Source organism: Acartia tonsa, chromosome 15, assembly GCF_053477335.1.
Source record: "Acartia tonsa isolate MP-2025a chromosome 15, ASM5347733v1, whole genome shotgun sequence".
NCBI lineage: Eukaryota > Metazoa > Arthropoda > Copepoda > Calanoida > Acartiidae > Acartia > Acartia tonsa.
In genome coordinates, this window is record NC_137274.1 from 27,320,792 (window position 1) to 27,346,365 (window position 25,574).

The 25,574-nt window shown below is 34.9% G+C and overlaps 1 protein-coding gene across 7 annotated transcripts in view; it reads right to left on the bottom strand.

Annotated features, from left to right (window-relative positions):
• Positions 1-25,574, bottom strand: part of LOC145307621 (uncharacterized) — an 83,466-nt gene that overhangs the window by 93 nt on the left and 57,799 nt on the right. Inside the window, exons 26-43 of one of the 7 annotated variants that reach the window (XR_013875527.1) lie at positions 23,001-23,088; positions 22,536-22,613; positions 21,519-21,559; positions 20,976-21,024; positions 17,273-17,335; positions 11,896-11,970; positions 11,422-11,492; positions 8,815-8,871; positions 6,980-7,031; positions 5,629-5,701; positions 4,768-4,835; positions 3,972-4,036; positions 3,376-3,433; positions 3,203-3,274; positions 2,477-2,553; positions 699-784; positions 370-530; positions 1-70 (exon numbers count right to left, since the gene is read on the bottom strand). The exon at positions 1-70 is cut by the window's left edge and continues 93 nt beyond it. Coding sequence is in view for 6 of the 7 variants with exons in the window: in XM_080150079.1 (XP_080006205.1) it covers positions 712-784; positions 2,477-2,553; positions 3,203-3,274; positions 3,376-3,433; positions 3,972-4,036; positions 4,768-4,835; positions 5,629-5,701; positions 6,980-7,031; positions 8,815-8,871; positions 11,422-11,492; positions 11,896-11,970; positions 17,273-17,335; positions 20,976-21,024; positions 21,519-21,559; positions 22,536-22,613; positions 23,001-23,088 (1,060 nt within the window). In the remaining variant the exon portion in view is untranslated. Of the gene's footprint in view, positions 102-142; positions 548-698; positions 785-2,476; positions 2,554-3,202; positions 3,275-3,375; positions 3,434-3,971; positions 4,037-4,767; positions 4,836-5,628; positions 5,702-6,979; positions 7,032-8,814; positions 8,872-11,421; positions 11,493-11,895; positions 11,971-17,272; positions 17,336-20,975; positions 21,025-21,518; positions 21,560-22,151; positions 22,195-22,535; positions 22,614-23,000; positions 23,089-25,574 lie in introns of those variants that run through there. The other 6 variants (XM_080150080.1, XM_080150079.1, XM_080150077.1 and 3 more) reach the window with 6 other exon arrangements.

Sequence of the window (25,574 nt, forward strand, 5' to 3'; positions counted from 1 at the left end):
CATCGTTTTATAGACTACTTGCCGCGGATATTAAAATGAAAAATTAATAACTGGTTTTAAGTTTATGATTCTAGTTAGTTTTTATATTCGTAGAAAACTATCTGAAATGCGATGTTTTACATAAATTTTTAGTATGGCCAAAAACCGGTTTTATCCAGAGGATATTAACCGGTTTCAAAGCCATACTGAGAAATGGATTATAAATTGACAAAAGCATAGCTTTTATAGGTCGGTCCGTCCGTTCGTGGAAAATTGTCTCTAATACGATGCTTTAAATAATTTTTCAGCATAGCGGAGAACCGGTTCTAATCCAGAGGATATTAACTGGTTTAGAAGCCATACTGAAAAAAAATATTTTTTATGATTTACCAAAACTAGAAAGCACTGCAACGACAACAAAAATGGCACTTTTAGAGTATTACCCACTTAACCTTAACCAAAATTAATCATATATTTATATTCGCGGATACATCCTTTACATACCGGTTTTGAAAGCAATACTGTACAATTACATAAAGATGATAGGGTGCCTTTCGTGACAACGCCTCTTCGTTTTCACAATGGTTACATTAGGTTAGGTGATTGCCCCGTAGGGTTAGAGCCCCCCCCCCCCCGCAGGGGCTAGAAATAGGAGAAAAGCTACAATGAAAATATGAAGAAACGCCCCTTAAGAGGCGTTGCCACAAAAGGGACTATACCCAGAAGATATTTTTAATTATTTGTCTTCATCTTTTTATTAGATTTTGACTGAGGTTCAGAACTTCGCGGTCTTTTCTCCCAGCTTCTAAAAACAATCAACAACATTAGTGATTCCCAGGGTACCCAAAGTTTTATACTGGTACCCAAAGTTTTATACTGGTACCCAATGTTTTATACTAGTACCCAAAGCTTTATACTTGTACCCAATGTTTTATACTTGTACCCAATGTTTTATACTGGTTCTCAAAGTTTTATACTAGTATTCAATGTTTTATACTAGTACTTAATGTTTTATACTGGTACCCAAAGTTTTATACTAGTACCCAATGTTTTATACTTGTACCCAATGTTTTATACTTGTACCCAATGTTTTATACTGGTTCTCAAAGTTTTATACTGGTATTCAATGTTTTATACTAGTACCCAATGTTTTATACTGGTACCCAAAGTTTTATACTGGTACCCAATGTTTTATACTAGTACCCAAAGTTTTATACTTGTACCCAATGTTTTATACTGATTCTCAAAGTTTTATACTGGTATTCAATGTTTTATACTAGTACCCAAAGTTTTATACTGGTAACCAATGTTTTATACTGGTAACTAATGTTTTATACTGGTACCCAATGTTTTATACTGGTAACCAATGTTTTATACTTGTTCCCAAAGTTTTATACTGGTTCCCAATGTTTTATACTGGTACCCAAAGTTTTATACTGGCACCCAAAGTTTTTTTTCTGGTACCCAAAGTTTTATACTGGTACCCTAAGTTTTATACTGGTACTCAATGTTTTATACTGGTACCCAAAGTATTGTACTGGTACTAAAAGTTGTATACTTGAAAGCTTCGCTCCTAGCAGACTTAAAACGTAGAAGGCTACTTAAATTAGGGATCAAAGAAAAAGATATATCAGGGTAGAAGAAGCATTACATACAAACAGACAAATACACAGACAAACACACAGAAATATTAAAGACAGACAGACAGTCAAACATACATACAGACAGACAGACAGACAGACATTAAAAGTATCGTAGCAAAACCAACTTAAAGAGAAGGAGAGAAATGAACGAATGAAGAGAGAGACAGAGAAATAAAGGGATGGAAAGAAAGAGGAAGAAAAAAAAGAAAGAAAGGGAAAAAGGGTGTAAAAAAAGAGATGAAAATGGGGAAAATGAAAAAAAAATGAAAAAGATATATCAGGATAAAAGAAGCATTACAGACAAAGAGATAGAAAAACAGAAAAATGACAGACATAGGCCCCGGGATTGTTTTAGGCTATTTCTTTTTAAAATTAAAGTCTTTGGATGGTTTTAGACTATTTTCTGTCTTTTCCTAAATTCCTACACTTCTAAGACAGAGCCTCTAGAAGCTAGGGGCACATTAGCTAGTATTTATATATACTAGCGGCTACGCCCCTTGAGGCCTCTAGTGGCACTTTAGATGTTTTTGTTTGTTAAAGTCTCTACATTACATCTTTATATTACGATACCTCTTTATGTTACGTTGAAGTCTCCCATATATTTTAAAATTTTTCTATTTTTTGCCATTTCTCTTGGGAGGGTGGTTGTACCCTCCCCCAAAATAGTTATAAACCTTCCCGGGACCTATGAGAAGCTACCTTGTTAAGGAGAACCCGATCGGTCCAGCGGTTAGCGAGATCCTTCGGTACAGACACACAGAAACAGAAACAGACAAACATCCTGTTTCTTTAGTATAAGGATAGTATCATAGACAGTTTTCCGCGTACATTAAGTAGATAATATTTATACCAACCTCAACTCCTGTGTGTCCTGTAGCTCCAGGTCTCCAGAAGTATTTTCTTTCTTCACCTGAACAAGCTGTTCGCATCCCTAAAACATTAATTGTAAGTGCCTGATTTGGGCCAAATTAGTGGTCGAAACGTTTTGACACTTCACTTAATGAACCAAACATTCAAAATTAACTAAAAGTCCTCAAAGTTGTTAAGCCAACGACTAAAAAAAATTATTATTATAAAACTTTAGGGACTAGTACTTTTTAGACTTGTACTGTACATTACAAAATGTTCGCATCCCTGAAATATTAATTGTAAGTGCCTGATTTGTTATTGGGATGTTATTTATGGGTTAAGGGGTGGGTACACCCTTCCTCCCTCCCAGGGTGTGTGATACCTCCCTCGCTGGGTGTGTGACTCCTCCCTCCCCCTCCCTCACTCACCTGTATATTATCACTCTCAGAATATTCCTCTTGGGATGTTATGGATGGGTCGGGGGGATGGGTACACTTTCCCTCCCTACCTCTCTCCCAGAGGGTGTGTGATACCTCCCTCTTGGGGTGTATGTGACCCCTCCCCCCTCCCTCACTAACCTGTATGTTATCACTCTCAGAATATTCTTCTTGGGATGTTATTGATAGGTCAGGGATGGGTACACTTTTCCTCCCTCCCTCCCTCCCATGGTGTGTGATACCTCCCTCGCAGGGAGTGTGACCCCTCCCCCCCCCCTCACCTCCCGCACTCACCTGTATGTTGTCACTCTCAGAATATTCCTCTTGGGATGTTATGGATAGGTCGGGGGTGGGTACCGCAGGCTCCTGCCAAAATTAGCAAGTCAAAATTTTTTAAATATGGGGGTTCGGGGGAGCAGAGAAAGATAGGACAATGGGCTGAAAAATAATAATCATGACTTGAATGCCTGGATGTTGGTAGATGCAGATATTCCAGGTTGACCCGCGGCGGCAAGGCTGTACACACTAACAACCAAATCATTCAAATCTTACTTATATGGCCTGTATGAAAACAATGTGTGAATACACATTACTGCATACTTCCTAAACACTAATAAGCAAACCATTCAAAACTCAAGTTTTCGTACGTATGTCTGTAATAAGGGCAAGAATCTAAAGGGATAAGTCAATGGACAATAATTTGTTGTACATCCCCAATGATAATACACAAAATTAAGCTTGGAACAGACATAAGGACATCGATCTACTATGTATTATAGACAGGTTATTGACAGTTAGTAAAAAGTATTAATAAACTCTTTTCCCGTAACGCTTCGAAACAGTCTAATATCCGATGGATTAAAACCGGTTCTCAGCCATTCTGAAATTTTTTGTCTACCATCGTATTATATCTAGTTTTTTTAGCACGTGCTTTAAGTATCTCGGGGCTAAAAAACTGGTTTTAATTTTAAAATTGTATATTTACAGCCGCGGAAACCTGTTTATATGTAATACGCTGCAAGAAATAACTATTCTAAAAAGTGTCCTTTAGTGACCAATATTCCTGGAGATTTGAATATGATTTTGGTTCCTGGGAATGAAAAAGTTACCCGTAGGACTTCCAACCAACTACATTTGCAAAAAATTGTTTGTTGAAATAAAAATACGCTGGATTAGAACCGGTTTTCAGTCATACTATTCGCATAATATCAGCGGAAAGCTGTCTATAATACTATGCTATTTAAAAATATATAAAACTCAAGGATCTACATACAATGGCCGATAAATTGAGGTACATTCCCAAAATTGTTTTCTTTTAAAAGTATTTAATTCTATTCAAGGATCTAAAGGGATAAGATAATGACCTATGAATTGATGTATATTCCCAATTATGATACACAAAATTACCCCTTCCCTTCTGTAGATTACAAGAGAGGGGTAGGTTTCTGTTAGAATCCGTATAGGTGTGTGTTTTAAGACTTAAAAATAGTAGTAGAACGATAATATTCACTAAATATGTGTATTTCTTATTGAAAAGAACTATAGACAAAAACAATTTTTAAAAAGTTAACATAAATTTTTATCGTTCTACTACTGTTTTTTACTTATAACACATAACCTTTACGGATTTTACCAGAAACCTACCCCTCTCTTAGTGGTTGAAACGTTTAGACATTCAATTTAATAAATAGGCTATTGCATGTTCAAACGTTTCAAGTACTAATTTTAATCTATTGAAGGGGTCATTTTGCGTGTCATCGTTGGGGATGTACATCAATTAATCGGCCATTGTCTTATCCATTTAGATCCCTGTTTTTATAATAAAGCAGCACAAAAGGATTATGATAAACAATTTTTCCCTGGTTAAATTTTTCAGATTTGTTTGGCTGAAATTGTTCCATCTTATTCTCTTGTCCAGTCTCCTCGCCTAGATTAATTATACTTTGGGTACCAGTATAAAACTTTGGGCACCAGTATAAAACTTTTGGTACCAGTGTAAAACTTTGTGTACCAGTAGAAAACTTTGGGTACCAGTATAAAACTTTGGGTACAAGTATGAAACCAGTCTCCTTACCTTGTATAATTTAATTAAATTATTGATGGAAAAATCCCCACCCCCCCCCCCCCCCCCACCACAATACAGGTTGGACATCCCCCCCCCAAAAAAAAATAATAAAATCTAATACGGGGAGGAAATGACCACCATAAGTAGGTAATGTAAATATTCAGAGAGAATAAGGGGACAATGGGCTGTTTATTACACTAGTCTCCAAAGTTTTATAATAACGTTGTCTTCTTCGTTGGGGACTATAATGAATTTTGATTAATTGGCTCATTAAGTGTACAAACGTTTCAACCACTAATTTTAAATACTACTGACCTCCTAGTGAGTATATAAATATTTCTGAATTAATAAGTCTGCTATTTTAGTTATCAGTCAGTCCCCAAAGTTTTATAATAACGTTCTCTTATTCGTTGGCCTAACGCCTTAGGGACTTCAGTGAATTAAGTGTACAAACATTTCAACCGATACTATTAAATACTACTAACCTCCAAGTGAGGAAATAAATATTTCTGAATTGATGAGTCTGCTTTTGTAGTTATCAGTCAGTCCCCAAAGTTTTATAATAACGTTCTCTTATTCGTTGGCCTAACACTTTAGGGACTTCAGTGAATTAAGTGTACAAACGTTTCAACCATTAATTTTAAATATTACTAACCTCCAAGTGAGGATATAAATATTTCTGAATTGATGAGTCTGCTTTTGTAGTTGTCTATCTCCCAACCTTGAACCTTAACAATAGGATGCTATACATGATTTTTCAGTATGAATCCTAATTTTGAAAAAATAAAATATTAATTAACTCTTGTAGTTGGCAATCTCCCAACCTTGCAAGGTCTTTTAAAAAATGGATGAAAAAATCAATAAAATCGAAGGACAGACGAACATTAACACTTGTAGAGAGTCAGAACAAGCAGAATACAAATGGAATTAGACAAATTCAAACGATGCACAACATAAGTGAAATTTTGAAAGGAAGCAAAAATCACTATAATAAAGTAAAAGGATGCTTGTCTGTCTGTCTGTACCGAAGGATCGGGAACCGCCGAACCCATCAGGTTCTCCTTAACATGGTAGCTTCTCGTAGGTCCCGTGAAGGTTTATTACTATTTTGGGGGAGGGTACCACCACCCTATCAAGAGAAATCGCCCCCAACCCAATTTTAAAAAAAATTTCATTTAAAATCTAAAATAATAAGTTAGGTTATCAAATTCGACTCTCCCCTCCTCAAGTGCCCCTAGAGGCCTCTAGGGGGCGTATCCGCTAGTATTACTATAAAGTAACACTGCAAAAACCTTTTTTTTTTTGGGGGGGGGGGGGAAGTGTGTTTGTAGTAGGGACTGACTCCATTTGTAGAAAAGATACTCTCTCTTATTGATCTAAATTATTTATACTTCAGTTATTTGTACACATTTTGTAAATATTCATACAATATATAATTATACAGTATATTCAATATCCAAAGGTTTGACTGTTTATTAGGGGATTTTTTTTTTCCCGGCTTTTTTTGAAATTCAAGTAGTGCCGTTGCAATTATTATGCCTTTTGGTGAAAAAACACTTGTGTAAAAAGTTCAAAAAACCTATAAAAATTGGCCAATTTTCAAAAATGGCGTTTTTTAGGCGTTTTTTGAACTTTTCTCAGTCTAGGAACGAGATATTTTCAAAATTTCAAAAATTCCTGATTCTACTCCTCAAGACCTATTCAGGGAGCACCATGAAGCCATAGTTCTGATGCAATGATTTTTTGACCCCCATAAGGGGGGCGTCAAAATTTCAAAGTGAAATTACTGGGCATAATACTTGTCCAAAATGGTTAAAATTTTTACACAAGTGTTTTTTCACCAAAAGGCATAATAATTGCAACGGCACTACTTGAATTTCAAAAAAAGCCAGGAAAAAAAAATCCCCTACTGTTTATTCATTTGCAACGCTGTTCTACAAGAACGTCCATCCGTCGCGAACGAACGAAGATCAAGCCCAGTATTATCAATACAACAAAATGATTACCCTAAGCTGAGCCCCTAGCTTATCAACTTTTCTTTTCATCTCATCTTCGGATCTAAAACAAGTAAAGGAATTCAACTTTCCGCGGATAAGTATGTCTTAGAACCGGTTCTAATCCAACGAATATTTATCGGTTTCATTTCATCTTCTGATCTAAAGCAAGAATAAGTATAGAATTTTTAGACAGCTTTCCGCGGATAAGTATGATTTAGAACCGGTTCTAATCCAACGGATATTAATCGGTTCGGAATTTCATCTTCTGATCTAAAACAAGAAAAAGTAAAGAAATTTTTAGACAGGGGCTAGTGGGGCAAAAGACCCTCCCAAACACTAAAATTTTAACTTATGAGCTTATTTTTAAAGATATCGAGCTGATTTTTTAAATAGAACCTTTTATTACATAGATGAGTTGAATAGCCACCCCATATTTCATTTTTGCACTTTACTTCTAGGGGCTTTTGGGGTAAAACAAATACAAAATTTATAAATTTTGAATACACATTACTGCATATTTTTTTTTTTATAAATTAACCATATCAATAAAATTTGACTGTATATATAATTGTATATAATATTTATTTAATTTATTAATTATTTTTTTTTCTTCTATGTATGTACACTAAGAGATATAAGTTTTCCGGAATTGTAATGTAGGGAGTAGATTTGAAATCTGCATCAAATTTTAAGGATTTTTTTTATAAAATTCGTTTTTTGTATAATTCTTTATCTAAAAGCGGAAATACAAATTAAGTTAATTAATTTTGGCATCTGTGATTGGTGGATTTAAAAAATCTGCGCTCTGATTGGATGTCGTACATCATTCAACCAATTAGAGCGCAGGTAGTTTAAAATCCACCTATCCTATTGGTCAAAATTAATTAACTTAAAATGTATTTTCGCTTTTAGATAAAGAATTTTACAAAAAACGAATTTTATAAAAAATCCTTAAAATTTAATGCAGATTTCAAATCTACTCCCTACATTAAAATTCCGGAAAACTTATATCTCTTAATGTACACCATAGAATAATAAATCTAACATAATCTTCAAGCCCCTAGAGGTAAAGTGCAAAAATGAAATATGGGATGGCTAATCAACTCATTTATGCAATAAAAGCTTCCATTAAAAAAATCAGCTCGATATCTTTAAAAATAAGCTCATAACTTAAAATTTTAGTGTTTGGGGGGGTCTTTTGTCCCACTAGCACCTAGAAGGAAAGTCCCAAAATTCAATTTTCAAAGTTTTACAGGTAGATCCAATCATAAAAGAGAGTTTACAAAAGAAATTAGGTTGTTAACTATAAAAACAAGCCCAAACGGCCAGGACAAAATTTGATTCTGAATTTTCATTTCCTATAACTGTACAAACTTCCCCCCCCCCCTTTATCGGCCATTGTCTTATCCCTTTAGATCCCTGACTTTTATTAGATTTTGATTGGTTGGTTCATTTAGTTCAGTGTCCAAACGTATCAACCAATAATTGTAATCTACAGAAGGGGTAATCCTATGTATCATAATTGGGAATGTATATAATTTTATCAGCCATTGTCTTATCCCTTTAGATCCCTGACTTTCATTAAATTTTGATTGGTTTGATTATCAAGTTAGTGTCCTAACATTTCATTAACTAATTTACAGAAGGGATAATTTTATGTATCATCATTGGTCATGTATATCAATTTATTGGCCATTGTCATATACCTTTATATCGCTGAGTTTTATATATTTATTTATAGCATCGTATTATAAACAGCTATAGACGCGGACATTATGCGGATAGTATGACTGGGAACCGGTTCTAATCCAGCGGATATTAATCGGATATATCTCTTTTTTTACCTGGATTTTGCAGTCAATGTGTTTTTAAGTTCACTCATCCGGGATTCTAAATCGCCCCTGAAACAAAATAAAAGACTAGGATGACAACATCCATAAAAGCGAAGCACTGAAACGGTAGGACAAACGGACATTAACATTTGTATAGTGTCAGAACTGAATAATCAGAATATAAATGTATTAGAGTCGAAGCAAAATTGTGAGTAAAGGGGGGGGGTAAAATGTGGTGACTCGTGCCACGACATACCAGCAATTTTATTTTGGGTGCTACTCCCTTAGTTTTAGAGATAATTGGATAAAATCTTTTGGGCTGGGTCAGTAATTACCCCAACTAGAGGTATCTTTCAAAAAAAAACGGCGGCGGGACCGCCGCTCCCGCCGCCCGCCGCCGTTTTCCGCCGCCACCAAAAAAAATTTTTTTTTTGCATTTCTCGCCGAATTAGGCAATTTGGAATCATTTGAGACCATGTTATTTTTTTCAAAAATTTTTCCCCTTACAAGCAACCCTGCGGGGGGACTTTGTCATTTTTTTCAAATTCTCGTATATCAAGATATATCTTAAATACAGTACTTCTCCTGTGATTTTGAAGATATTGAAACAAAATCTTTTTAGGTTGGTAAGTAAAAAATATTTGAATTAAGAAAACGGCGGCGGGACCGCCGCTCCCGCCGTCCGCCGCCGTTTTCCGCCGCCAACAAAAAATTTTTTTTTTTGCATTTCTCGCCGAATTAGGCAATTTGGAATCATTTGAGACCAAGTTAATTTTTTCAAAAATTTTTCCTCTTACAAGCAGCCCTGCGGGGGGACTTAGTCATTTTTTTCAAATTCTCGTATATCAAGGTATATCTTAAATTCAGTACTTCTCCTGTGCTTTTGAAGATATTGGAACAAAATCTTTTTTGATGGGTCAGTAATAAATATTTGCGAGAAATGCAAAAAAAAAAGTCCCCCCGCAGGGCTGCTTGTAAGGGGAAAAATTTTTGAAAAAAATAATATGGTCTCAAATGATTCCAAATTGCCTAATTCGGCGAGAAATGCAAAAAAAAAATTTTTTTTGGTGGCGGCGGAAAACGGCGGCGGGCGGCGGGAGCGGCGGTCCCGCCGCCGTTTTTTTTTAAAAGATACCTCTAGTTGGGGTAATTACTGACCCAGCCCAAAAGATTTTATCCAATTATCTCTAAAACTAAGGGAGTAGCACCCAAAATTAAATTGCTGGTATGTCGTTGCACGAGTCACCACATTTTACCCCCCCCCTTTGTTGAAAAACTGCTTGATACAGGATAATGTTTATGGACATACTTACATTTTTAGGACTTGATTATAAAGTTGCTTCGCTTTATAACATTATACTTTTTGTCCTAGGAATTAATATACAAAAAATCAGATCAATCGGATAATTAGATCACATAAAAATTTGTTGTTAAAAAAGTAAAAAATCAACATGTTTAAAATGGACGTACGGACATTCTGGTAATGATTATAGAGTTGCTACGCTTTCTAAATCGTACCTAACTACTACAGGAATCACTATGCAAAGTTTCAAATCGATAGGACAATTCTAACACGCCTAAAGTAACGAAAAAAGCTATCTATTACGGACGGACGGACCTACCCTAATTATAGCAAAGCTTCGCATTACAAAAAATTTGGGGACGAAGCAAATGGATTCATCGTATTTTCGCAGCAAGTTTTGAAAAGTTATTTTAGGTTAGGTTAGGTAAGTGTTAAAGATTGCCCTGCAGGATTAGGAAATAGGCCCCGCAGGGTTAGAGCCCCCCGTAGGGAATAGAAATAAGAGAAAAGCTACTGTGAAAATGCAACAAAACCCGAAACTTCGTTTTCTTTCCATGATCCTAAATGTTTTTTTTTGTATGTCCGAAACGGATAGCATTTTTCGTTTATTATGTTTAGAATTTTTCTGGCGATTTCAAACTTTACATGACGATTCCTTTATACAATAAACAATTAGGTATATTTAGAAAGCGTAGCAAGAGTAAAACACATCCTTATAAATAGTTATTTATCGCATCGTATTGTATTGAATAAAATATAAATCATATTTATACCAGTTTTGTTAACCCTAAGGTGTAATCTTACCATATTTTATTTTATGAATCGCGGAAAGCTGTCTTTAATACAAAGCTTGTATTAATCAGTTAATAGTTAATTATCGCACTATATTCTGGATATTAGATATTAGAATGAAAAATTATAAGATTAAACGAGTTTTGTTAGACCCGAGAGGCCTATGGCCCGGGCTTACAAAACTGGTTATAATTTTAGGATTTTTATTTTAATATTCCTGAAAAATTGTCTATGATACGATGCGTAACATGATTTAAATATGGCTGAGAACCGGTTCTAATCAAGCGGATATGAATCGGTTTCGAAGCCATACTGGAAATTTAAATATTTACCTACGAGTAACATCATAAACTAACATCAATTTATTGTTCATTGTCTTATCCCTTTAGATCCCTTTAGAGTTATATATGTATATTGTAATAGCATCGTATTATAGACAGCTTTCCGCGGACAATATGCGGATAGTTTGGCTCTAATAACCGGTTCTAATCCAGCGGATATTAATCGGTTTCAGATATAATTACCTCTCAGCTTTGCCAACTTCAATTTCAAACTTTAGGCGTTCTTCGTTCTGTTTCAACATCTCATTTTCTTCCTGAATACAAATCCGTTAACAATCCGCTGGATTAAAACCAGTTCTCAGTCATACTATCCGCATAATGTTTGCGGAAAGCTGTCTATAATACAATGTTATCAAGAAATGTTATTCGTAAGGACATACTTACATTTTAGGACATGATTATAGAGTTGCTTCGCTTATGATATTGTACTTTGTTGTCCCATGAATAAGTATAAAAACATCAGATCAATCGGATAATTAGATCACATAAAAATTTGTTGTTAAGAAGTAAAAAAGTCAAAATGTTTAAAATGGACGAATAGACTTTCTGGTCAAGATTATAGAGATGCTACGCTTTCTAAATCCTACCTAACTACTACATGACTAATCTAACCTTTATTATAGAAAAGCTTCGCCATTATAAAAAAAATTAACCTACTTTCATGGTATTTGTTTGATTTTTGTGATTCTTCAAGATATCGTCTTTTTCTTTCAATTCAGCTTGAAGTTTTGCCTTCATAATGGATGTAGATTAATATTAGTGGTTGAAGCATTAGGACACTCAACTAAATGAGACAACCATTCAAAATTCACTGAAATCCCCAGTGTTGTTAAGCCAACGAATAAGATAATGTTATTATAGAACTTTGGGGACTAGTGTAATAAACAGCAATGTCCCCTCACACCCTTATGTAGAATATGCGTTGATATTATGACAGGAGAAAAAATAGTCGTCAATTTAGCTTACTAACATGGAACTCATTTATTGGTCGGTTCATTCATCCAGTAAAAATGATGTAATACGCAGGGGCGTCCAAGCTTTTTTTTTGGGGGGGGGGGGGTAAAAAATTTGGAAGGGGGGGTAATTCGTGTTTGGGGGGGGGGTAAAATGGGGGTAAATTTTTTTTTACCCCCCCCCCCAAAATTTTTACCCCGGGGGTAAAATTTGATTGGGGGGGGGGGGTAATTACCCCCCCTAAAGTCTGTTGGGGGGGGGTAAATACTCCCCCCAAATCTGTTGGGGGGGGGGGGGGTAATTACCCCCCCCAAACTAATTTACCCCGGGGGTAAAATTTTTGGGGGGGTAATTTAATTATGTAAAAAAAGCACCTACCTAATCTATTAAGTTAATAAGTACTATCCTATAACATAAAGTAGTAAGTAAGGTTTATTTGACTATAGCTTCAGATTTCATTACTTTTACTACTGAGTTCTCCTTTTTAGGAAAGCTTCACATAGATCCAATGATGGTTCCACACTTTTATAGGTCAATCCTTTGAGTGGTTTTAGGCTATTTTTCTCCTCCCTTTTTACCCTTTAGAAAACACGAGTTCTTAGATGCTAAGGGCGCCACTACTATTCAAATATATAGTAGTATCTCATTCTTTAGAACATAAAATACAATAAGGGGGGGGGGGAAGTTCTGACACTTTCGCGTAAACGGTGAGTATAGGCTTTATCTTTGGACTGAGAGGATAGGTTATTAGGGATAAAATCATTCTTATATGATGAATTTCCCCCAGATTTAAGATTTTTTGGATAGGCCTCCAGGTTCCGGAGCTCCAGGCCTCCAGGTGGTCTCTGGACAGGTAAAAAAATAAAAAATTTCTTATTTGAACAGTTAGAGGTAAGTTTATTAAACAACATAAGCTTCTTTTTATATATTATTCATATATTTGAAGAAAAAATTACAATCGGCCTCCAGGTTCAGGTGCTGCAGGCCTCCAGGTGGCCTCTGGACAGGTAAAAAATCTAAATTTCTTATTTGAACAGTTAGAGGTAAGTTTATAAAACAACATAAGCTTCTTTTTATATATTTTTCATATATTTGAAGAAAAAATTACAATCGGCCTCCAGGTTCAGGTGCTGCAGGCCTCCAGGTGGCCTCTGGACAGGTAAAAAATCTAAATTTCTTATTTGAACAGTTAGAGGTAAGTTTATAAAACAACATAAGCTTCTTTTTATATATTATTAATATATTTGAAGAAAAAATTACAATCGGCCTCCAGGTTCAGGTGCTGCAGGCCTCCAGGTGGCCTCTGGACAGGTAAAAAATCTAAATTTCTTATTTGAACAGTTAGAGGTAAGTTTATAAAACAACATAAGCTTCTTTTTATATATTATTCATATCTTTTAAGAAAAAATTACAATCGGCCTTCAGGTTCAGGTGCTGCAGGCCTCCAGGTGGCCTCTGGACAGGTAAAAAATCAAAATTTCTTATTTGAACAGTTAGAGGTAAGTTTAAAAAACAACATAAGCTTCTTTTTATATATTATTCATATATTTGAAGAAAAAATTACAATCGGCCTATAATCTAACCAAACCTAATTGTAAAAAAGTGCCGCTGCCAGGTTTTATAGTTTAGTTGGGGGATAGCAAAATTTTCAAAATTGAAAAAAAAATTTAAGAGGATAACGCCAACATATAATATTATTAGGTCCTACACATTGAGACTTCAAAGGTTTAAATTGTAGGAGTTAATGATATTCTCTTTTTTTTATTTTTACCTGTTCAAAGCCCGAAGCTCCTGAGCCTGGAGGCCAATTGTAATTTAAAATTGTACTTATTATAATATTATTTTAAAGGCTATTTGTAATATTGTCTTCAAATATATAAATAACATAAAAGCTAATTTTTTTATAAGTTTACCGCCATCTGTTGAAATAAGAAATATTGATATTTTACCTGTCCAGAGTACACCTGGAGGCCTGCATCACCTAAACCTAGAGGCTAATTGTAAATTATTCTTCAAATATCTTTAAAGCATCTAAAAATAAGCTCATTTTGTTTTTTAAGTAAACTTGACCTCTAACTGTTCAAATAAGATTTTAAAAATTTTTTTTTAGCTGTCCAGAGGCCACCTGGAGGCCTGCAGCACCTGAACCTGGAGGCCAATTGTAATTTTTTCTTTCGATATGTAAAAATATATAAAAAGAAGCTTATGTTGTTTTATAAACTTACCTCTAACTGTTCAAATAAGAAATTTTGATTTTTTACCTGTCCAGAGGCCACCTGGAGGCCTGCAGCACCTGAACCTGAAGGCCGATTGTAATTTTTTCTTCAAATATATGAATAATATATATAAAGAAGCTTATGTTGTTTTAAAAACTTACCTCTAACTGTTCAAATAAGAAATTTTGATTTTTTACCTGTCCAGAGGCCACCTGGAGGCCTGCAGCACCTGAACCTGGAGGCCAATTGTAATTTTTTCTTCAAATATATGAATAATATATATAAAGAAGCTTATGTTGTTTTATAAACTTACCTCTAACTGTTCAAATAAGAAATTTTGATTTTTTACCTGTCCAGAGGCCACCTGGAGGCCTGCAGCACCTGAACCTGGAGGCCGATTGTAATTTTATCTTCAAATATATGAATAATATATAAAAAGAAGCTTATGTTGTTTTATAAACTTACCTGTAACTGTTCAAAAAAGAAATTTAGATTTTTTACCTGTCCAGAGGCCACCTGGAGGCCTGCAGCACCTGAACCTGGAGGCCGATTGTAATTTTTTCTTCAAATATATGAATAATATATAAAAAGAAGCTTATGTTGTTTTATAAACTTACCTCTAACTGTTCAAATAAGAAATTTTAATTTTTTACCTGTCCAGAGGCCACCTGGAGGCTTGCAGCACCTGAACCTGAAGGCCGATTGTAATTTTTTCTTCAAATATATGAATAATATATAAAAAGAAGCTTATGTTGTTTTATAAACTTACCTCTAACTGTTCAAATAAGAAATTTAGATTTTTTACCTGTCCAGAGGCCACCTGGAGGCCTGCAGCACCTGAACCTGGAGGCCGATTGTAATTTTTTCTTCAAATATATTAATAATATATAAAAAGAAGCTTATGTTGTTTTATAAACTTACCTCTAACTGTTCAAATAAGAAATTTTGATTTTTTACCTGTCCAGAGGCCACCTGGAGGCCTGCAGCACCTGAACCTGGAGGCCGATTGTAATTTTTTCTTCAAATATATGAATAATATATAAAAAGAAGCTTATGTTGTTTTATAAACTTACCTCTAACTGTTCAAATAAGAAATTTAGATTTTTTACCTGTCCAGAGGCCACCTGGAGGCCTGCAGCACCTGAACCTGGAGGCCGATTGTAATTTTTTCTTCAAATATATGAATAATATATAAAAAAAAGCTTATGTTGTTTTATAAACTTACCTCTAACTGTTCAAATAAGAAATTTAGATTTTTTACCTGTCCAGAGGCCACCTGGAGGCCTGCAGCACCTGAACCTGGAGGCCGATTGTAATTTTTTCTTCAAATATATGAATAATATATATAAAGAAGCTTATGTTGTTTTATAAACTTGCCTCTAACTGTTCAAATAAGAAATTTTGATTTTTTACCTGTCCAGAGGCCACCTGGAGGCCTGCAGCACCTGAACCTGGAGGCCGATTGTAATTTTTTCTTCAAATATATGAATAATATATAAAAAGAAGCTTATGTTGTTTAATAAACTTACCTCTAACTGTTCAAATAAGAAATTTTTTTATTTTTTTACCTGTCCAGAGACCACCTGGAGGCCTATCCAAAAAATCTTAAATCTGGGGGAAATTCATCATATAAGAATGATTTTATCCCTAATAACCTATCCTCTCAGTCCAAAGATAAAGCCTATACTCACCGTTTACGCGAAAGTGTCAGAACTCCCCCCCCCCCTTAACTCACTAACCAATGAACCAATATGATTATACTTTAAAGTGAAGCGTCTTATAGGTCCTGGTAAGTTTTATAACTAGTTTTGAGACACCCTGACATCCTCCCAAAAGAAATCGCCTATAGAAATTCTTTTCCAGTATTTAATGAATATTCAGTAAAATTTTTTTATTCAATTTGGGGGGGGTAAATACCCCCCCAAAATTTTTTTTTTAAAGAACATTTATTTTGGGGGGGTAATTACCCCCCCCCAAAATGGTTTTGGGGGGGTAAATACCCCCCCCAAAATCGTTGGGGGTGCCTACGGCACCCCCAAGGTAGGGGTAATTTTTTTTTGGGGGGGTATTGTTCAAAAAATTTTGGGGGTGCCTACGGCACCCCCAAAATCGTTTGCGGGTGCCAAATGGCCCATTACCCCCCCCCCCCTTGAACGCCTATGGTAATACGGTAAGGGGGGGGGGGGGTAGATGGGGATTTTTACAGGGGCTATTTCTTTTGAGAGTGGAATTTCCCTCCAATAATATAATAAAATAATCTTAACGCAATAGGAGAACCATATCAGTTCAGCAACTAGCGAGATTCTTTTCAATTCACATAGACAGACATCCTTTTATTTTTTACACATGGATTAATGTACATCCCCAATTATGATACACAAAATAACCCTTTCTGTAGATTACAACTAGTAAATGAACCAACCAATTAAAAATTAAAAGTCTCCAATATTATTAAGCCAAAGAATAAGAACGTGTTATCATAAAACTTTGGGGACTAGTGTAATAAAACAGCCCAATGTCCCCTCCTTCCATGCAATCCTTATAAAGTAACAGGATGTTTGTCTGTTTGTTTATCTGTACCGAAGGATCTCGCCAAACGCTGAACCAATACAGTTCTCCTTAACAGGGTAGATTCTCATAGGTCCTGATGAGGTTTTTAAAAATTTTGAGGGAGGGTACCACCACCCTCCCAAGAATTTTTTTTAAAAAATGAAATTTTTTAACGTTCCCGATTTTAGAAAGACAGTTCAACGCAAACATAAACGTCTGACGCAACATAGACATATTTAAAATAATAAAAAAACATTTAAAGTGTCACTAGAGGCCTCTAGAGGCGTAGCCGCTAGTGGTGATTAAAGTGTTACCTGAACTTTTTCATGGGCAGTCTCATTATTCTTCAGATAAGATTCTAGCTCGGCTGTTCTCTCCTAAACATGTGGTGTGGATAGTAAAACCTTTTATTATCCGCTGGATTAGAACCGGTTTTCAGCAATAATATCCGCGGAAAGCTGTCTATAATACGATGTTAAATAAACATTAAACATATCTAAAGGGATAAGACAATGGCCGATAAATTACTATTATTTTATGATGTAATTCTTAGGTAAAACAGATTAATATCCGCTGGATTAGAACAGGTTCTCAGCCATACTATCCGCATAATAGCCGCGGATATATGTCTATAATACGATATTAAATAAACATATCTAAAGGGATAAGACAATGGCCGAGAAATTACTATTATTTTATGATGTAATTCTTAGGTAAAACCGATTAATATCTGCTGGATTAGAACCGGTTCTTAGTCATACTATACGCATGTAGCCGCGGATATATGTCTATAATACATTGCTATAAAAAAATATAAAAATCAGGGATCTAAAGGGATAAGACAATGGCAGATAAATTGTTGTACAATCCCCAATCAGTAAACAAATTTAACCCTTCTATAAATGGATAGTAAAACCTATTAATATCCGCTGGATTAGAACCGGTTCTCAGCAATACTCGAAAAAAAAATCATGTAGAGGATCGAACTACAGACAGGTTTCCATGAAAACTGAGGACATTTTCAATTGAAATAATACATAAGGTTTTGTCTAGGGTTGGGCCGGATACCGAATACCTGATTTCTAATGCCGGATATCCGGTTCCGGCCGGATATTGGCCAACGTTCGATTTCCGGCAAATTACCGGATATCCGGCAAAAAATCAGCCGGATATCATGTTACCGGATGGTTTTAATATCCGGTCGGATATTGAAAATGATCGGATTTACGACAGGATATCCGGCCCAACCCTATTTTCCATGCATGAAATCTGAGGACTTTTTAAAACTGAAATAATACCTAAGGTTTTGTCTTTATTTAAGCATGACCGACAGACAGACGGACATAAAATGTAAAAATGCCGCGTAGCAAATTAAAAAATGTACAAAGGCCGCGTAGCGAACAAAAAAAAGTACAAATGCCGCGTAGCAAATTAACAAACACACAATTTGTTTTGGGTACCCAAAGGCTATAGCATTGAAATTATTGGGTACATGGCGGATTTACAACTAGCAAAAATACAGTCATAATAATACTGTCATAAACACAGTGATTTGACTGTCATCTACACAGTTTTACTGTCAATTTTACACCTGCATTTATGAGGGGTATGACAAAAATACAGTTATATAGTGATTGCAATCCGTCGAATTTTTGGGCCGGATTCGGATTCCGGATTCTAAAAGAATCCGTCAAAAACAGTGGCGGATTCCGGATTCTTATTTTTGGCGGATTCTGGATTCTAGCAGTATTTTTTTAAAAATTAAAAAAATTAAGTGCTACACAAGTCCTAAAAATTAATGTTCTTGGTGTTCTCTATAATTCACTTCCGAGAATCGAACCAGATTTTAAATTTTTTATATGTTATGATGATAATCTTTGCCTTAACCCTTACAGATCGGGGGGGGGGGCTCAAAGAGCCCCCCCCCCTCTAGTTTTTTCAATCTCATTTTTTTTGTAGGTAAGATGGAGAGCTGTAACTTCATGACTTTTTAAGTTTAGTAATTATACGTCGGCAAGAGTTGATTTTATTAGGATATCTGGTCTGTGTCGGTCGTGGTGTCCGGTCAAAGTCGGTTGGGTAGCAAAAAAAATTAGAAAAAATTCTAAATAAATCTTAATTTCTACATTATGACTTTTGTGTATAAGGTAGAAACCTAAAGTTTTTTTGGTGAATACTTAGATATCAATGACCTTCTGAGAAAAGTGGTGTTATGACCGTTTGACCGCTCCCTGACCGACTTTATGACCGGTTTTTGTCCGGCTTTTACTACAGATATAAATCATGAATATCGTGGCTTCTATCACAGCTAGAGACCTATAATTTTTTTTGGTAAATCCTTGAGCAATAATAAACAGATAAAAATATTAATTTGCGCCGCCAACCGCCGTTTTACCGCCGTAACCGCCGAAAATGGCGGTTTCCGTTATTTGCCGTTTTTCGGCGATGATCAGAAAAAGTAATTTTTTTGTTATGAAAAATAAAAGTTCGTCCTAAAATTTGGTCATCCTAGCTGCAAAATTGGCCGCTCTACAGCTGTTTTAAAATTTAGCGGCTGGCCGCTAAAAAGCGGCTAAGGAGCGGTCTGACTGCTAGGACTAGAAAAAGTAATTTTCTCTAAAAATACACATGAACCACCAGAAAAAAATTTTACGTCTTTATCTGTACCAGGAGCCAAGATAGAGGGGGGGGGCTCTTTGAGCCCCCCCCCCCCCCCGATCTATTAAGGTGGGAATTGGGGCCCGATCTGTAAGGGTTAAAAAAGCGAGAGTTGAAAGAAAAACCTTAAGACGCTAATTTTAGCATACCAATTAAGAATCCGGAATCCACTATTAAAAAACGGATTCCGGATCCGGATTCCAAAATTGGCCCAAAAATTGGGCGGATTCCGAATCCGGGTTGCCAACCCTAGTTATAACACTGTCATATTCACAGTTTCTACATATTGCCAAAATACAAAAAAAACATGAAATGATGGAACAACCGAAAACTAGAGGACATTTTTCTAAAAATCCGGGTATAGTTCCTTTCGTGGCAACGCCTCTTAATGGGAGTTTCTTCGTGGCTTTCCCCCCATTTTTAGACCCTGCTGGGAGCACTAACCCTGCGGCGCCAATTGCCAAAACCTGCAGGTCAATCACCTAACCCAACTTAACCTAACCTATAAATACTAATGTAAAATACAACGAAACGCCTCTTAAGAGGCGTTGCAACGAAAGGAACTATACCCAAACATTTTATCAGGGTATATTCCACTGGTACCCAATGTTGTATCCTGGTACCAAAGTTTAATACTGGTACACAAAGTTTTATTCTGGTACTCAAAGTTTTATAATGGTACCCAAAGTTTTATATTGGTACCCAAAGTTTTATAATGGTACCCAAAGTTTTATATTAGTACCCAAAGTTTTATAATGGTACCCAAAGTTTTATACTGGTACACAATGTTTTATACTGGTACCCAAAGTTTTATACTGGTACACAATGTTTTATACTGGTACCCAAAGTTTTATAATGGTACCCAAATTTTTATACAAATACCCAAAGTTTTATACTGGTACCCAAATTTTTATACTAATACCCAAAGTTTTATAATGGTACCCAAATTTTTATACTAATACCCAAAGTTTTATACTGGTACCCAAATTTTTATACTAATACCCAAAGTTTTATAATGGTACCCAAAGTTTTATAATGGTACCCAAAGTTTTATACTGGTACCCAAAGTTTTATACTGGTACACAATGTTTTATATTGGTACCCAAAGTTTTACACTGGTACCCAAAGTTTTATACTGGTACCCAAAGTTTTATACTGGTACCCAAAGTTTTATTCTGGTACACAAAGTTTTATTCTGGTACTCAAAGTTTTATAATGGTACCCAAAGTTTTATACTGGTACCCAAAGTTTTAAACTGGTGCCCAAAGTTTTATAATGGTACCCAAAGTTTTATACTGGTACCCAAAGTTTTATAATGGTACCCAAAGTTTAATGTTTCGCAGCCATAACAAAAATCACCTTAAGTTCCATGACTTGTACTGACAGCTTCCTGGCCTCTCTCTTGGCGTCCTGATCATAACCTCTGGATTCTTACATATCCGATTAATATCCCCTGGATTAGAACCGGTTCTAAGATATACTATCCGCGGATAGCTGTCTAAAATACGAAGCGAAAAATAACTTCGATGAAACTCAGGGATCTTATAGATAAGACAATGACCATTGCATTAATCTACATCTCCAATGATGATAAACATTTACTATTACTTTATTATAATGACTAGTAGCTTCGCCCCTAGCCTCTAGAGGTAATTTTTTAAAAAAAATGTAGTACATGTGGTGGATCTTCATCTCCATAAAAAATGAGGGGGAATTGTTTTATTCATGGGGGGGGGGGTGTCCTACGCCCCAAGAAAATAGCTTAAAACCACCACAGGACCAGCAGGTATATTCCCTGAAAAGTAGAATCTGATCAGTTCAGTGGTTACCGAGATCTTAAGGGACAGACAGACAGACAGACATCATTCTACTTTGTATTATAGATATCTGTAATGAATCCGTTCCTCCATTTTGAGTCTGATTATGGACACTTCTTCTTGCTTCTAAAATAAAACATCTTTTTTTTATACTGGTACCCAAAGTTTTATACTGGCTGCCTTTTCTATAAGTCTAGTACTATTCTTTACCCCCTTACCCCGCCCCACACACAAACATAAACACATACACACACACACCCACACACAAACACACACACACACACACACACAGCTACTATACCTGTTTAATAATATCTGCTTGTTCTATAAGTCTAGAACTAATCTTTACCCCTTCCCCCACCCACACAAACACAAACACACACCCACCCACCCACACACACAAACACACACACACACACACACACACAGCTACTATACCTGTTTAATGATGTCTGCCTGTTCAATAAGTCTAGAACTAATCTTCACCGTACCCCCTACCCCACCCACCCACATACACACACAAACACACACACACCCATCCACCCACCCACACACACACATAAACACACACACACACACACAAACACACACACAAACAGCTACTATACCTGTTTAATAATATCTGCATGTTCAATAAGTCTAGAACTAATCTTTACCCCCTCCCCACACACACACACACACCCACAAACACACACACACACACACACAGCTACTATACCTGTTTAATAATATCTGCTTGATCAATAAGTCTAGAACTATTCTTCACCCCCCCCCCCCCCACACACACACACACACACACACACACATACACACACACACACACAGCTACTATACCTGTTTAATAATATCTGCTTGTTCTATAAGTCTAGTACTATTCTTCACCCCCCCCCCCCATACACACGCACACACACACACCAACACACAAACATAAACACACACACACACACATAGCTACTATACCTGTTTAATAATATCTGCTTGTTCTATCAATCCAGAACTAATCTTTACCCCCTCCCCCCACCCACACACACACAAACAAACACACACACACACAAACACTAAAACCACACCCCCCCCCCACACACACACCCTCACACCATACCTGTTTAATGATGTCTGCTTGTTCAATAAGCCTGGAACTATTTTTCTCCAATTCTTTGCGAAATTCTGTCTGCATGGCCTTAACAATAAATGTATTAGTATAGATATATTTTCCAGATAACTACCTGGATCCAGTGCTAAACCGATATGGTTCTCCTTTACAATGTAGCTTCCCATTTATAATAATGTTTTCTTATTCGTTGGATTAACAACTTTGGAGACTACATTGGTTGGTTCATTAAGTTGAGTGTCCACACGTTTCAACTTCAAATTGTAATCAACAGAAGGGATTGTGAATATTTATTATGGATATACATCAACTTATCGGTCATTGTCTTATCCCTTTAGATCCCGAGTTTTATAGTTGTTAACATCTTCGTATTATGGTCAGCTTTCCGCGGATATTATGCGGATAGTATGACTCGAGAACCAGTTCTAATCCAGCGGATATTGATCGGTTATTTACCTTCTTCTCAGCTTGCCAGGATCTCATATGCTCCTCTAGGGTTGTGTTCATACTCTCTTTCTCATTATCATAACTCTCTACATGCGATCTAAAATAGGTATTGGGGGTAAGGGATGGAGCAATTTTTAATATTTTATCTATTTTTGTAGGCTATTGGGTAGAAAGAGTTTGGATGCCGTTATCTATTATTTAGTGTAGAGATTATGCTCTCTCTCTCTCTCTCATTATCATAACTCTTTACATGAGATTTAAAATATGAGAATTGTGGGAAAGGGATGGAGCAACTTTTAATATTTTATCAGTTTTTGTACGCTATTGGGGAGAAAGAGTTTAGATGCCAGTATCTATTATGCACTTGAAATATGTTTCTTTATACTCTCTTTCTCATTATCATAACTCTCTACATGTAATCTAAAATGTATCATAAGATTTGGTGAGAAATTGTACTCACCCGTTGGAGGTGCAAATTGCTTATTGCTAATGGGACATTAATTGATTCATTCAAAAAGGTTGCTAAATACTTATTTATCATAAAATAAAATTTATTGCTATCGCTCGATCATTTATTACCTTGAGATTTAAATATTCATTTATGCTAAAGGGAATTATCCACGAACGAGAGCAATTGATTCTAAGCACCTTCCAGCATTGATCCATAGTATTTTTATAGTGAATATAATAGGTATATGTTTAATACTTGGTTTATCAACTGAAAAGTTAGGTTTCACCATTGTTTCATATGAAATAAACTTTAAAATGTAAAGCATTTTTGAAGTAATATCATCAAACGCTTTGTTGAGTTCAAAGGACAAAATAAATTAACACAGCAGAAAAGCGCTGTAAATTACAAAAGTATATACATTAATTAAACTGTTTACAATATTACAAGTTACCAACTCTTTTTCTAAATACACATTCCATTGCAAAAAACGCGATCTTTGGTTAGTTTAAATGTCCATTTATTTAGCATTTTTCAAGAATGTCAAGTGTGGGAAAATTTTTAGAATGTGGGAACCATTTATTTTGATTTAAATGGTATATATGATTTTCATTTAAATTCATTTTTTGGACCCGTGAGAAAAATTTTTTAATGTGAGAACCATTTAATTTTCATTGAATTTCATTTTTTGGAAGTGTGGGAAAAAACGGGAGAAAAAATATGTTTTAGTATAAAGAAATGTTCTATCAGTTTCAAACCTTTTTCATTCGATAGATCATACTGACTTTGGAAAAACTGTCAGACCAATTTTTGAAATTCAATCCGTGAAAAAAGATATTCAAGTTTTAATTTTTTGTTTTGAAAATATTATTTTACATGTATTGACGCCATCTTGGATTATGATAATTTTTTTTTGTTAGAAGATTTTTTTCTTCTAAAATATATTTAAAAAATTAAATTGACCAATAATTCAAAGATTTTTTCTCTTTGATTTGGAAGATTTATGATTTTTATTTTTAATGTCAAATAAAAACACAACAGTGAAAAAAATGAAAATTAAATGAATAAACGTTTTATGATTTTATTCAAGAAATTATTTGCTAACATCACCTTTTTGTTGCAATAGAATGTTATTTTAACGCTCGATCATTTAATACCTTGGGATTTAAATATCCATTCATGCTAAATTTTGTTTGCTTAAATAACTCATTTTTAATCAATGATATACTTTTGCATTAAGCTTTTTAACAACAGTTTGAATTCAACAAAACATTTAATGATATTGCACCAAATAATGCATAACATTTCAAAGTTATTTTCATATAAAACCATGGTGAAACCTAACTTTTAAGTCGATAAACCAAATATTAAACATAAACCTAGTATATTCACTAAAAAAATTCTATTGATCAATGATGGAAAGTGCTTAGAATCACTTGCTCTCGTTCATGGATAGTCCCCTTTTGTTTGATTAAATACCATTATATTGCAACAAAAAGGTGATGTTAGCAAATGATTTCTTCAATACAATGATGAAACGTTTTTCATTTAATTTCATTTATTTTACTCATTTGTTTTTGTTTAACTTTTAAATTAAAAATTTTTAAAAAATCTCCCAACAAAATAGGAAAAATCTTTGAATTATTACTCAATTTAAGTTCAAAGATTTTTTTTTTCATTGTAAAAATTAATTTTAAAAAAATTTTTAGACAAAAAATCTTCTAACAATAAAACTTATCATAATCCAAGATGGCGTCAATACATGTAAAATAATATTTTCAAAATAAAAAATTAAATCTTAAATATCTTTTTTCACAGATTGAATTTCAAAAATCGGTCTGACAGTTTTTCCAAAGTCGGTGATATCTATCGAATGGAAAAGGTTTGAAACCGATAGAACATTTCTTTCTAATAAAACATATTTTTCCTCACGTTTTTTCCTACGCTCATATATTTTTCTCACGGTTTAAAAAAATGAAATCAAATGAAAATTATAGGTATGTGTCATTTAATTTAAAATATGAATTAAATGAAAATCATTGATATGTATCATTTCAATTAATATGTTTTAAAAAAATCCACAAAGCTAAATAAATGGATAATTTTTGCAATGGAATGAAAAATTACTTCCTTGT